Here is a 15,366-nt window from a genome sequence, read left to right as displayed (position 1 = left end):
CTTGATTTTCTTATTTTTGCCTTAGTTTATGAAGACCTTTAACATGTAGACCAATTGAACCAAATTATCAGAAAGTGGGATGTGCTTAGGTGAAGACATTTGATTGGTTAGCATCCAAATATTTGATTATTCTGCTATGGACTCATCTGTCCTAGACTATAGGATTTAAGTTGGTAGATAATACTTAGGCTCTATAAACCGTGTTTTTTGTTTATTTTTCCATAAGGATTATGTAAAATAAGAACAAATTACTATATTTGCTAGATGTTTGATGAAAGGCCTCCAATTTTATTTTTAATTCTCATTTGATCTGTCTTCCTTTATTTCTATACAGATAAAAATCTCCTATAGTGGAGCTTAATGCTCTATAAAACATTGAAAGAGAACCGCAAGCAGCATATGCAATTAGTGCTTCTTAAGTCCTACTCGTTCTTTTGATTTTTTTTAGCTCAGTGACAATTAGTGCTACCCTTATATAACTTCAAGTGAATTGGTGCTTCCTTTTTATTTTATTAAAGTCATTTGCAATTTTTGGAGTTGAGGATAAATGTTTTGTTAATGGAAAAATGTATTGATGCAACATGTAACTGATTAGTGAATGTCATTGGTATAGATTTAGCAATTATAATTGAAAATTCATTTGCAATTATTTTTTTGAATGATAAACACTAAAAAGGTATTACTTCATGTTATGACTTTTAATAAGTTTAACATTTTACTTATCCTTCTCATAGTAGCTTACAAAGTTATCCGCCCATTGCGCGGGTACCTTGCTAGTTAAATTAGTAAGAAAACCTTAGCCTTAAAAAAGAAAAACTATAAAAATCTCAAAAAGAAGCCCAAAAGAAGAGTGGTTTTTTTAAAATATTTTTTTTTATTTTAAAGAGAGAAGATAGAAAGATTTGTGCAATTTTGAAAGAACATCGTCTCCTCAAGAAAGAAATCGTACGACCACTAGCGTACATTGCTCGTCCCTAATGGGATGCCACTATGAATCTAGAACTCAGAAACAAGTTTTTTGTCTCTAAAATCTCAAATTAAACGGACCAAAAGTGCATAAATCTTTCCAAGAACTCAGAATTGACTTGGGGACTGAGGAAAATTATAGCTACACAAAAAAAAAAAAAAAAAAAAAAATCAGAACTTCAAAAGAATTGCAAAAGGCAGTTTCCACCAAGAACAATCTAGGCTTTTCTTGAATTGGGACTCTAGTCTATAAATTAGGCAGAGCACCTCTTTACCATTGTGATATAATTTTGGACCAGTTTCCTCAAAAACGTTTTGGGGGGAATTGCTTTCTCAAGGATTTCCCTCTCCAATTGACACAATTTACATACTTAAATTAGAGAGATTAATAAAACAAGAAAGGAAATTCAACTCCAAACCAACTGAGCACCTCATGCAGGAATTTTAATAGTGTTCTAGTAAATTAGATGGGGTTATAAGTGTTGGTTTAATTGTTATACAGGAATATGGGTTTGAACCCTTTCCATTTAAAGACAGAGACTAATAGACACAATTTGTATGATATACAAGTAATATGAATGTACTGTAAGTATTGGATACCAGGCCCAAGCCCAATGAGCTAGACAAACATATATATACTTATATAAAGGAAATTTGATGTTTAGAGGATGTTCATGTTTATTCCCACATGGAGAGTAGTTTTTGGTAATGACCCTCAACCACTAGATCACCTTTCAAGTTTTGGCGATTTATAGTGTTTGAAATCAAATTCCTTGTATATATTGTAGGAACAATGTAGGCTACATCTATAACGGAGTACTCTATTTTAAGGGCAGAGTACTCTGTTTATATCCATTAGCTAGAGCATTTCGAGGTTCAAGAAAAATAAGACCATGTTTGCTTTTTGACAAATCACTATATGGTTTGAAGTAATGTCCAAGTTAGTGGTATATGTAGTTTGACACTTGCATGATATTAGGCACGATTACTCTAGAAGTAAGTATGATAGTTATGTGTATCACCAGCTCTCCAATGGTTCTTTTGCCTTCTTTTTGCTGTATGTCGATGAGATGCTCATCGCAGTTAAGATCCTGATTGATATAAACATGTCGAGGACTCTCTACTTTTTAGTGGTGAGGTTGTCATGAAAGATTTTGGTGTGGATAAAAAAATTTTAGGAATTGAAATTCAAAGAGATCAAAAAACAGAAAAGTGACATTAAGGGTACATTTGGTACACTGAATGATGATTACGACAGGAATTGTAATCTTTATTACTAATAATAAAGTGTGTTGTAATGTAATAACTAAACCTATTCATTAGTTTGGTTGTGAGTTGTAATATTAGAATGAAACTTAACATTTATTTTAGAAAATATCTTACTCATACAATTATATTTCCTTAAAAATTGTTATTTTTAAATTTAAGAAAGATGTGTATTATTTTTTATGATTTTTTATTTTTATAATTGTTAGATGTATATGGAAAGTTTGTTTATTTGGAAACATATTAAGTTTTGAAATTATTGCACTTAATACAACCTTTTGAAGAGGAATAGTTATTCCTCATTTTGAGAAATAGCTATTCATAAAAAATGACTATTTAACCAAACTAAAGAATAACTAAACCCTAGGAATAACTATTACATTACAACATCTATTACAATCAACCAAATATGCCCTAAGAAAATGCTTAAATACTTCAAGTGATCAAAGTCAGTGAGTACTCCTATTTTAACTTTTAACAATTATGTGAGTAGGATGTTACCCTTTTTTAATTTTTTTTTTTTTTTAAATGGTGAAAGGGCCACGCCTTTGACTAAAAATCAAATGCATCATGAAAATACCTACAACATTGGAGTCAGATTTCACCTATAAGCCTTTTATTTTATTTTGTAAAATTTATGACAATACTTATTGGTTGGCTTAGTCTTTTTATTACAAACAACACCAATTGTTTTCATCATCACAGTGGCCATACTTGCAATTTCTATCACCATCTGGCTGCTTACATATCAAATTGTTGCTAAGATTTGCAGCTACTACATTTTTAGATCAGAGAGAATAGTAGGAAAGCCACCTATCCACCATGGCAAAACATTCTCTAGGCTTGTACTCTGGAGCTGTGTGACCCCCTCCCTACATGTACAATTAGAATAGGAAAATAAAAAGGTCAACTTTAATTATTCTTGCATAACATAACATTAATGGAGAAGAAAAATAATCAGGGCGTGTTTTTCATGCCTTAACCGTAGCAAAAGTCATATGGTATAAATTCTTCGTAAAGAACCTTGTGTACCTGTCATAACAATAAAAGTAGTTTTATTTCATACAGGCAAGAAGATAAAATTTGACAATAGGGCTAAAGATATATTAATTCCAAATTTTAGATACCAACCCGGCAATTTGGCCCTCAACAAACCATGGCTGCCAATCAGCTGTGATAGTCATATTGAGGGATCTGATCCATTCTTGGGTGCCAACATATGGAACAACCAGGTCTTGGTCTCCACTGTGTGAGAAGAGAAATACTTAGCATGAGGAGTTAAAAAAATGTCGAACATAATGAGGCTCACAGTATTATGTTCGACTCATTCTAACAAATTATGTCAAGCAATTTGAATTTCAATTTTCAACAACAAGAGAATAACATATATTATTAGCTTCTCTTTAATATTGTGTGTCATGGTCCAAATGAATATTTTCACCATTCTATGAATCAGTGGCCTACTAACCAGCCAAAAAAAAAGGAAAAAGAAAAAGATGAGGAAGATAATTGAACCAAAGAGCTTAACTTCGATATAATTTCAACGAGACGCTTAAAATATAGGGAGAAAATAAAAGGAGAAAGGGATGTTGTGCATCACTGTCACCTGTAAATCAGAGATCGGTAGGCAGTATTTGTGAGATTTCGATGATACTCAATGGTACTTACAACATCATATGTGTAGGACAAAGTCTTATTACATCTAAACCAGCTCAATTTTGTTCCCTGCGTGTCATCATAACAATATGATGAAGTGATCCATTCGTTTTTGGATTTTGTTAACTATAAAGTGTAATGGTACGATCAGTGTACCTTCCGGATGCCAAGAGCATTTTGTACATTTTCATCATTTGCCCAAATGTATGAGAGCACATAATTATAAACCTGCAAAAGTAAGTTTAGGAATTAACTAGACAGTAATGTAAAATTAGTAATGCATTTTAACATGAGAAAGAGAAAAAGCAATTTACCCGGCACCATAAGGTAGGAGTTTGAGACCACGAAAGGAGTATATCCATAGGGTTTTCTTCAAAAATTGCTTGATCCCATCCTATTCCTTTTGATTTTGGGGAAATTAAAGGACAATTTGGCTCCAAAATGTTGGCATGATCAAGTTTTGCAATGCACTATAAGCAGAGTCAGTCAGTCACACTGAAAGTGAAAGATGAATATCATATGTAATTGGATATATGAAAGTAGCAATTTTTCTTACATCTGTGTAAGCTTGAATATCTTTCAGACATTGCACATTTTCTGGATCTACCCTCACATACTCGCCATGACAACTTTCTTTGATTGACTGGAAATTTAAGGCATAGCTGTTAGATCATTTGTTAGTCTTAATCGTCTAATGTTATCTTTGATGGAGGGTATACAAGTATGAGTAATGCAACACAACATTTTTCAATACCAACTACTACTGAAATAGTAAGTTGTTATTGATTTTACACCATTTCAATCTGCCACCACATCAGTTACATAAGCATAAGAAACTCCAATTTTGCATTTTGGGGGGATTGAATTACCTCATAGAGTTCATCGGATATAAGTGCCACACGATGAGCATACTCAATTTGTGTACTGACATCACTACGCCGATCTGTACCTGGGTTGCCAAGACAGTATCCCTGTTTTCAATTTAAACGAATCTTGATTTATTCACTAGTAGAAATCAAAATCCAGAAGACATTTGAAAGAATAAGATAGAACTAGCTCTTGTGATCCAAGTTGTGTGATAAAAATTGTTTACATTTAGCTTCATGAATGGCACATTTCCAACAGCGTTACCTGCAAGAATGTAAGATGGATTAAAATTAAACTGACCTTTATGATAATTGAAAGGGGAAATGGATGCAAATAAGAAAAAAGTGTTAACTCTGATTGTTTTGAAGTAAACCACTCGTCCTATGCTTTCTCTGTAACCGAATTGGATAGGATTTGATACCAAAATTGGGTTATCATAAGTCATCACAAATTACCATTATGTATTTCTTGGACGATGATTGGAACACTAATGCCTGAATATGAATCACCACCAACATAGAGTACATTTGTCAAGAATTTTGGGTGATCCAATAGCCACTGTGACAAATCAAAAGTATTAGCTAGTATGTGCTTTTACCCCTCAAAAAAAGAAAAAAAAGAAAGAAAAAAAGAAAAAAAAAAAGGCTAGTATGTGCTTTAATTTTATATGAAAACTATGCAATGTGAGAGAAGGGTTAGTTCATGATTGGACTTTAGAAAACCTTGAACTCTGAAGGTGACGATTTGGATTCCACCAAAAAAATAAATAATATAAGTACTAAAATTTTTATTGATAGAAAAAATTACAAAATATATATATATATATATATATATATATTCTTAAATAAATCTGAATTAATTTTCTACCACATAAAGAGTTAATTTTGACCAAAATACTTTGAAAAACTCTCCAAAACAAGAAAATTAAATCATATTCTATCTAGAAAATTCCGAAAATTACAACACAACAAAAAATAAAATTCTTTCAATGGCTAGTATTTACGTCACACGTTAGAAGAGCAATTGGGTGGATTTAACACCATTGAAGTACAACAAAAGTAAAGTAATTGTCATTATAAAACCTGCCTGGGTAATCTTAAAAATTTACTTTCCATTTGCTAAAGAATTTCCCGTTTGATTATAAAGAAAGGTGAGGGAAACGAAAATTTTTCATTATTTTGTAGAATTTCACTCACCTTCCTCAAGAATTCATAGGTTTGTGCTGCTGATAATGTATCTGTCATATTGTAACCTTGGGAGGTTCTTGAATAGGAGAATCCTGTGCCAACAGGAGCATCCAAAAATATAATGCTAGCAACCTGGAAATAAATCAATAATCACTATGGTTGAAGTAGAGCCGAAAGAAGTCTTTACAATCGAAATCACCAATTAAATTGCATAGAAGCCGATTTCACCCCCCACCCCCCCAAAAAAAAATATAGGAGCATATGATGACATACCTTGGTCCATGAATATTGGTTCAATTGGAATGTTGGTTCATTCCCATCAAAATTTTCGTAATTAAATGACAGTGGACCTACATTACAGTGCAAATTATCAACCAAAAAAAAAAAAAAAAGTCTACAGTTTACAAATTTTTTTTGCTGATTAAGTTACTTTATGTGAAGGTTATAAACATTGTTATACAATTTGACACTGCTAATGAACATAATCCCACATCTATTAGTGAGAATGAGAAAGCATTTTAGAATTATAGGCCGCAGAAGTAGGCTAATAGTAGCTTAATACCATAAGGAATTTAAAAAAAAAAAAAAAAAAAGAAAGAGTGAGAACTGAGAAGTCAAACCAATTTCATAAACCAGTCCTGAGAAGCCAGAACAACCAGGGCCTCCAGTAAGCCAAAGCAGCAGAGGGTCCTTCCTTGGATTCCTCTCAGATTCAATGAAGTAGTAAAATAGTTGCACATCATCTGCTTCACCCACCCCCACATATCTGAGAATTAACAGAGATGCTAAGCAAAACATATAAATATAAGCATATATAAAACAGAGAGAGAGAGAGAGAGAGAGAGAGAGAGAGGAAAGATGGCATTGCGATATGACTTACCCTGTTTCAAGTTTAAATGGAAGTTTACCAGGAAAGCCAGGTAGAGTCTCGACAATTGACTGGGACTGGGCCGTGCACAACATAGAAAATGCAAGCAGCCAAAGCAAGGTGATGACAGTGGAGCTGAACATACTCTCAAACTTTTGCTGCTGTGCTGCCATGCCTAAAAGTTATCCATTCACATCATAAGAAAAAGTATATGTCAGAAGAATAATAGAGATCATTCTTTTCAAGTTTCTTGAGTTAAATTCATAAAATTTAAAGACATGTGCAAGACAAAAACAAAGAAGATGTGAGTCATTTATTGAAATTCAGACTCATTTAGTAAGTAGTTTTGATGCTTCCATGGCCGATATCCGAGCTGAAGAAATGGATGTTACCTCTTTTTTTTTTCTTTTTTTTTCTTTGAGTAAAATGGATGTTACCTCTTTGGAACTTGATGAAGGGTGACTTTTTTCGACCGTAAAACTTGTGAAACTAAACAGATTTATATTATAGTAGCGAATGAGATTTTGGATAAGCAATTAAGTAATTTATTATATTTAAAGACATCGTCATGGAGTGTGTGTATATATATGTATATATATTTTAAAGGTTTTCAAGTAATTGTCAATAGTAAAGTTCATAATTTTATATAATATAATACTCCAATTTATGGTTCTCTTAATAGGAGGATTGACCGAAGAACTACTTTTTTTTTTTTTTTTTTTTTTTTGGTTGCCCACAGTGTATCCTCAAGGCTTTCAACCAGAGACTAATCACTGTTCGTGCCGGGAGAGCCCTGCGAAGGGGTAAAGCACTGGCCCAGAAAATTCGTTTCAAAGTGCAGGTAGCAAGACTCGAACTGGGGAGCACACCCAGTCGAGCCCAGTACAAGCACCCTGAGGCTGAGAGCTCTACCAACTCAGCCAACCCCCTGGGTTTCCGAAGAACTACTTGGTGTCCAATTATAATAAAAAAAACGAAAAGAAAAGAGTGACAATGCTATTGAGATTTGAGCCCCTAGCATTGACCAAAGAACTTTTTTTTTTTTTTTTTTTTTTTTTTTTTTTTTTATACTGAATGAAAAAAAAAAAAAAAAAAGGTTTTTGGTGTGGGCTCATCGACTTCATGCCAAGTGACGGCATGAGAAATACCACGTGTACCACACGGGCCTTGCTAGGGCTATCGTTCGAACCACTTCTCTCTGGGTGCAGAACGAAGACTCCTACCATTAAGCGATACCCCCGTGTGGTTGAGCCCCTAGCGTTCTTATGGTCTTACCTCCTACTTGTTAATTGAGAGATGTCTATTAGACTATTAGGAGCGTGCATATCAATTCGTGTAAAAATTCTTATATATTTTAGTATAAAACTTAATTTTTTTATTTTACATAATCATTTTTTAAAATACCTATATCAAATTATTTGTTCTAAATTCTATTTTTATTCAAATATTAATTTTTCTTGATTTTTTAAATTATTTTTGAAATGCACAACAACACTTGTGTATATTGGCACAAATAATGTAGTAAAAATGTATTTTGCACAATAAATACATAGGTTGACGTGAGTAATTTTTGGGGTTAATTAGGAAAAATTTGACATTTATGCCATTTTACCATTATTTATGCTCCAGACTAAACACACTTCAAATCTCCAAGTTGACCTATGAGTGGCCCTTTTTGTTCTTTTGTTCTATGACATATATTTTTTAAGTAAAAAAAAAATGAAAAAGGAAACCTCCAAATTCTGTCAATGTGACAAATTGTTATAAATAAGTAAAAAAAAAAAAATATTAGTGGTGAACCTAAATAAGAGAACCAGTAAAAAATTGCCAACTCAACTTTATTGTGAAATATATGCTATAAACTCACATCTAATTTCATAAGATGCTTTGGTGTCAACTTGTTATTACATTGCAGTACTTTTTTTTTTAAATTTTAGACAAGATATAATTCTACTCTAATCTAATCTAATTGTATATGTATGTAAAGCTCCCTCCTAGAGACTTGAACCCCGACCCTTGCACCCCACACCCCACAAGCACTTATACTTGTAAAGTGACCATCGCACTAAGGGTATTACAATACTTACACATAAGACTATTATGAATATTTGCTAAAAAAAAGTGAATTTAGGTGCACTAATCATAAAATGACACTTAAATATGTTATAAATTTGGGTGTCTTTAGAGTTTTTTTTAACTATACCGAAATAATAATTATAGGTTTACATTGCAGTAACAATGTAAGTTTTAATTAGCTTGTAGCCATATTCTATACTCCTAAAATATGTAGTCATGTACTGGACCATAATCACCTGACAAAACAGCAACATATGTGTCACGTGGGAGTTAGACTAGGTGGGTGTGTAAAATGTGGCTCGACGTTAGGCTCTGAAAATTTTAAAAACGTATCTTGTTTAAAATAAAAACAACATGACATGAGGTCAAATTTGTCCAAATAAAGAATGATAGACCTTCCAGTCCTATCTCTATTGGTTTGAAACTACGTATAACGTCTTGTCCCAAAAATTAGATACAATGGTCCTCTGTCACTGGTTCACCTTCCAGTTCCAGACTTCGAGTCACGTGTATGAACTAAATGTCCGAAGCCTGAAGGGTAGAATGGAAATATGATGGTAGATTGCCCCGTGTCCCCTGCCTGTTGCTAACTTGCTATCCAGGGGAGCTACATGTATGAGTGGGCCCCAAAATTTTAAAAGTATTTTAATATTATATATAAATATTTAACAGTTTAATTATTAGCATACAAAAAGTGATTCGGTCTCTCCAAATATTTGAGCTATTTGAATGATGCTCTTAAAAAAGTTGTCTAATTGATCTAGTGGTTATAGAAAATGTTTTTTTTTCCCTCACATTCATTTTTTTTTTTTTTGGGTAAAATGTGTTCTTGTGCTGTTAAAGTTTTGGATCAATCATATTTTTTCTTACTTCATTTGTTCAATTGAATTTTTTTACTCACTTTGATAGAGAATTTGGTAACTTAAACAAAAAATGAAAACTTTAAGAATTCACTATGAAGGATACTAAGTTATTTGCGTGTATGTGTTTGTGCATATTTATGAAAGTTTGTATAAACTAATAAATTAGTATCATAAGTTGGCCTCCAAACAAAAGTTTCTGACTACGCCCCAGTTGCTATCAAATATAATATCCTTCTCTATCTCTCGTAAACATATCTTGGAGCCACTTCTTTTTCTCTTTTTTATGTGGTTTTTAAGTGATTGTTTATGTGATGTTGTTGCCATATTGTCTAACCTTTATGATTAGAGTTGAATTTCGATGTTGTATTAGAGAGTTGGATGGTGAAAGGTTATTTTGAATTCATTTTAAGGGTTGTAGGTCTAGATTTACCTCCAACAAAGTTTGAAGAGCCATTTTGATAGCGATGATAATTATCGAATGTGAAGAATCTTGTAACTCAATTAGCTAGAACATTTTGGTGTTTTTAACAAAGACATTTAAATTTAAATTTCCATTCCCAATTATCAAATTAAAAAAAATATAATAATAATAAGGTAAATTACAGGTGGCATGTAATGCATTACTAAGCTAAGGTCAATTTCTAACATATAAATCCTAGTCTTTAATATTTCGATGCTAAAACTAACGTAAATAAACTACCATCAACGATCTGCTATTTAAACTAAACAAATATCTACCATTGATGATTAAAACTGTACCAATGAACTTGCAATGAATTAAACTATAATGAAACAAGGACTTACATCCATTGCACTAGGAAAATCATAAACCAAAACAGAGTAGTAAATGAATCAACCTTGGAAATGTCTCACTTAAGAGGACTTTTTGGGAAATACGTGAGTTAACAATAAGAATGAGAAATCCTGGATAACTAAATTTCTAAATGACTAAGTTGAACTATTGAGCCATGATTATCAAGCCTAAGTTATCACTACAACTATTGGTTCAAAGTGATTGAACTGATTGTTTCCAACTGCTTTGATTCGAAATAAGCCTAATCAAACTAAACATATATATATTTTTTTTAATATAAGATAGAAATTCTATTATAACATAATTTAAGTATTTATGTGTACAAAACTCTCTCCTAGAGACTTGAACCACGGCCCTTGCTTCCAACACTCCTCAAGCACTTATATTTGTAGAGTGACCATCGCACCAATGATATGCAATTGTCAAACTAAACATATTCAAAGTATACCTTCTTGAAGAAAATCAGATCAAAGTAAATCATCTTGAAGTGTACAACCAGAGCAAAATCATCTCTAAGTGAATTAGATTGCAGAAATTACAAAAGATTAAATCCTAAACTGTTTCTTCTAGCACCTAATTGATTCAAAGTAAGCAGGAAATCATATTAGACATGAATAACTAAATATTGCATCAAACATAGTAAATACTTGAATAAACAAGATCATCATTACAAAGGAACCAGTGGAGCGTAAAATCTTCTACAAATTCTAAGGATTACTTGACTTGCATTCGAACAACTAAATATCCAAAGAATCTAAGTACATATGATCTCAGAAGTGTTCTGGCATGTTCTTGATTGTGTATGATGTCATTTTCTTGTAAACTCAACATCTATTTATCCTTGAGGCTTTAACATATATGCCTAGTTCTGCTTTCCATGGGCTGCTTTCCAGTTTTCTCCCATTGCTAAGTGTCTCACTATTAGCAGGACTTGGTAAACACTCTGAGTCAACTATTGTTCGTGTCCTCCTTAAGGTAACTGCCGATTATCTCATAACTCCCTTAGATTAATGCCACTATTCTCTCTTATTTGATTTGGGTTGGATTTTCTTGGTGTGAAGGAACATATATTCCTTGTCCACCAAGAAAAGTATTCCTTGTCTACCAAGAAAAACATTCATTGTCTACCAATAAAGGTATTTCTTGTCTACGAAATAATATGTATTGTAGTTTTATAAATAGGCAATATCGCAAAGGGTTTGATGGCTTTGGCCTAAAGCTCCTCCCACTTGAGGAGAGACATTGGATTACTTTGAGAGAGCCCTAAAGAGATTTTGTTATTTGTTTTTGGTACTTCATCATTATTTGGATGTATTGGGAGTTTTAGGTTATGTGAAAGTGCCTCTACACCATCTTTGTTATTTGTGAGTGCTCCTATGAGTGAGTTAACACTTTGTAATATCTCTTTAATATAGTAAATTCATCCCCTTCTACCCATGGATATAGGCTATTGCTGAACCAAGTAATATACATTTTGGTAATAGGATTTTAATTTGAGTATAATTTTAATTTGTAGAATTTTTACCCAAATTAAATATCTTAACAATTAACAAGATAATAAATTTTAGTTGAAGTTAATTTTTTTGCTAAATCAAACTAACTAACAGTTAAAAAAAAAACTAATTTGATAACAAATTGGAAATGTAGGAATAGAAATCATCTATACTACATTTTGTGTTCTATTTTATGCTCCACTAATCACAACTTGTCATGTATTTATTTTTTTTCCATTTTAAACTTTGCCTATTTTATAAGGAAATTTAAACAAATACATGGCAAGTTGTGATTGGTGGGGCATAAAATGTGTACATTACACTAGCCAAGGCATGTGAGAATGCTGACATGGCTGGATCCAAACCCTACATGTGGAATAGCTATGAGCAAAGGAAGGGAAACGTTGGCTGAAGAAGAGAATCTTTGGCTTGTGCTAATAACGTGACCACCTTGGAGAAGAGTGAGATTTGCACTTGACATGGACACCTAGCACTTGCACAAAAGGGAGATAGCGACCCCTTATGGTCAGATACTATAGAACACTCAATACTATAGAACACTCCTTATGGCTGATTTTGTGTTGGACCACTGTTGAGGATACATGCATCACTCCTAGCCCCCCTGATGTCCTTTTCCTTGTCTATAGTTTGCTCCCCACATAGTAGTAGAGCCACCCTCCATTCCACTACCCTGACATTGGCATGTTTTCTTTCTCCTCCAGCCATAGTATAGTACAATAGCTATATTAGGGTTTGAAATGGGCGAATAAGGGTTTGACACCTGTATCAATGTGCCTTACAACATTCTTTGTACTAAGAGGAACATGTTGCTGAACAATTAGGGCAAGGACCTAGAGAAAACAAGATAAAGAACAGAAAGTTTGGGTAGGAAAGTTAGGTAGAGAGAAAAAGGATTTTCTTTGGGAAGAATATCACTACTGTACAAAGAAATTCGTTTTTCACATAATGGAGAGCTCTAAAGGGTGAGGGACATTCTTCCCTTGCTGACCTATGGTTTTTCATTCCTTCCAAAGGATTTTCCACATATTTTCCCATGCCTTCTTTACTTTCCATGTTATGCTTTCCATTTCTCTTGAAGTTAAAGTGTTAAAGCTTCCATTTTTATTATTCTTAAGCTTTTTCACTTAAATGTATTATTAGATGTATCACCCATTCTCTCATGTAGTTTTGATAATCTAACTTGCACATACATTTTTGTTGCACATACATTTTTGTTGACTTCATTGGGGAGAATCTCTAGTTATTTTCCCTTTAGTTATATTTTGGTTGTTCTCTCTCTAGTCATATATTGGTTATCTTTCTCCTTGGCTATTGCCTCTGAGAAAGAAGAACGCAGCTGCTCAGGCTGGTTCAGGTGAAAACCAGCAAGTAGAAGCAAGCATCTCCTTACCTATGTCACGACCCAAATCCATGGAACACCTTTAGATGCATGACTAACTTGTTGATCTTATATAACTCAATAAACATAATCCAGTAAACTCCAAATAAACAACGCTCTTAATAAATCTCTTACAATATTGAAATACACAATTTAGAAATAATCTCCAAATACTGTAAAATCTTAAGTTAGATAAAAATAACTAAAAATCCTTAAAAGCTTTAAGCGTTATTGACGTTGCCCAAAAACTCTCACGCTCTACCTTGCCCCTTATGAAGAGATCCAAAGTTTCTGTTTCCCAAATAAACTTTAATCTGAAAATTGTAATTGATGCGGTAAGCCACACATCTAGTAGCCATTATACACAATACACAACAGAATAGAGTCAAGCAAAGCATGAGTATTTTGATTTCACAAACTCACTCAATGATATCAAATATAGTTTTTCCAAAGCATATAATAAACCACTAAACACATATGTAGTCAAATATTTAAATAATTCGAAAACACATACAAATAATTGATCGGAACATAGTGTTATATATATGTGTGTGTGTGTGTGTGTATTACATATTACATATTCTCACATACAATCCTGTGAGCGGATACCAACATCTAACCCTTGCTGCTGAGGGATTAACACTTATTCTCACATACAACCCTGTGAGCGGGCTTACACATATATTTGATCTTTTTTTTTTAACAACACTTATTTTGAGTCACATATCACAAAAGAAAAGTTTATACAAAATATAATAATTTATTTAATATTAACAATTATTCCAAATTTAGAGGTATATCGAAGATCACAATATCAAATTTAAACAATAATCAAAGGATGCTTGACTCTCTTAGGGAACGCATGGGAACTGAGGAGTTTATACAAGTATTTTACAATTCTTACGTAAATCTGAAATTTTAATTTGCTAAAAGAAATGTTTTAATACCATTATAAAATAGGAATATGACTTTGAAATCACTTGGTTTTAAACAAATTTAAAGAACAAGAACCTTTTTAGAAAACTTATCTTGAAACTCATTTCTTGTTTGAAAATGGTTTAGTTTATAAATCATCTTTTAAATGAGATTTAAACGTTCAAAATGTTATTTAAATTGTGAAGTTTCTCTTTAAAACATTATTTAAAATTTGAAATTTCTCTTTCAATGATGTAGAAAAATGCTTTTGATAAACTTAGAAAATGTATGCTTAAAAACATAACTTTTGAAAACCTTTGACTTCTAGGAACCTAATGAACAAAATTGTGCATATATGCATAATTACTTATAGCACTTGAATCACTTTGAAAGTCCAACTGAAACACCCTTCTAATAGTCTCAAAACACTCTTAAATAGGACCTATCAACCATAGAAATTAGTTAATATCCTCCACAAAATATAAATCTAATTGAATTATACAAATTGACTCACTAAGATTATACTTTCCTGAACTAATAACGCTTTTAACACTAAATTGAAGTTTCTCTACCCAATGATATTCTAAACAATAATATTCCCTTGCATTAATCGAAACACATATTGCCATGAGGAAAGGCAGTAGCCAAAATATCATTGACCTAGGATTTAATATAAAACCCCAAAAAAATGTGAAAGCCATATTCATGGATTACAAATATTAAGATTTGTAATCCATGACTTGTTCTAGGATACAAGTTGTAGGCACCCTAGGATTTAATATATATAACCCAATGAAAACATAGAGCCAGATACATGAATCATGTTTTGTAACCATGATTTTGTTTTAAAATACCAACTGTAGGCAACCTAGTGAAATCGTGTACTGGCTACTAGCAATTTAATCTAATATGACTTTGTTCATGGGTTTTGTTAGGACATATGTGGAACTTGTTAGAACATATGTTATTGTAAATTGGCTAATCCTTTGACAAAAC

The 15,366-nt window shown here is 32.4% G+C and overlaps 1 protein-coding gene across 3 annotated transcripts; it reads right to left on the bottom strand.

Moving 5' to 3' along the window:
- Nucleotides 1-2,831: 2,831 nt before the first annotated feature.
- Nucleotides 2,832-7,376, bottom strand: LOC142643714 (serine carboxypeptidase-like 7). 3 transcript variants are annotated; one of them, XM_075818424.1, is made up of 15 exons: nt 7,248-7,376; nt 6,823-6,985; nt 6,563-6,708; nt 6,216-6,292; nt 5,952-6,074; nt 5,211-5,313; nt 4,982-5,019; nt 4,758-4,859; nt 4,445-4,531; nt 4,203-4,358; nt 4,045-4,116; nt 3,839-3,957; nt 3,364-3,477; nt 3,210-3,264; nt 2,832-3,104 (listed from the first exon to the last, which is right to left on the bottom strand). In XM_075818424.1, exons 2-15 carry the CDS (start codon nt 6,981-6,983, stop codon nt 3,021-3,023), a joined length of 1,437 nt encoding a protein of 478 aa, XP_075674539.1. In that variant the 5' UTR covers nt 6,984-6,985; nt 7,248-7,376; the 3' UTR covers nt 2,832-3,020. The 3 variants fall into 3 exon arrangements, with proteins under 3 accessions (XP_075674539.1, XP_075674540.1, XP_075674538.1); XM_075818425.1 differs by having other exon boundaries at nt 7,203-7,315; XM_075818423.1 differs by lacking the exon at nt 7,248-7,376 and adding an exon at nt 7,140-7,158.
- Between the last annotated feature and the right edge of the window lie 7,990 nt (nt 7,377-15,366).

The sequence above is a fragment of the Castanea sativa genome, chromosome 7, assembly GCF_040712315.1.
Source record: "Castanea sativa cultivar Marrone di Chiusa Pesio chromosome 7, ASM4071231v1".
Classification (NCBI taxonomy): Eukaryota; Viridiplantae; Streptophyta; class Magnoliopsida; order Fagales; family Fagaceae; genus Castanea; species Castanea sativa.
The sequence above is the reverse complement of the archived record's forward strand: the minus strand, read 5'-3'. Positions and strand labels throughout refer to the sequence as shown.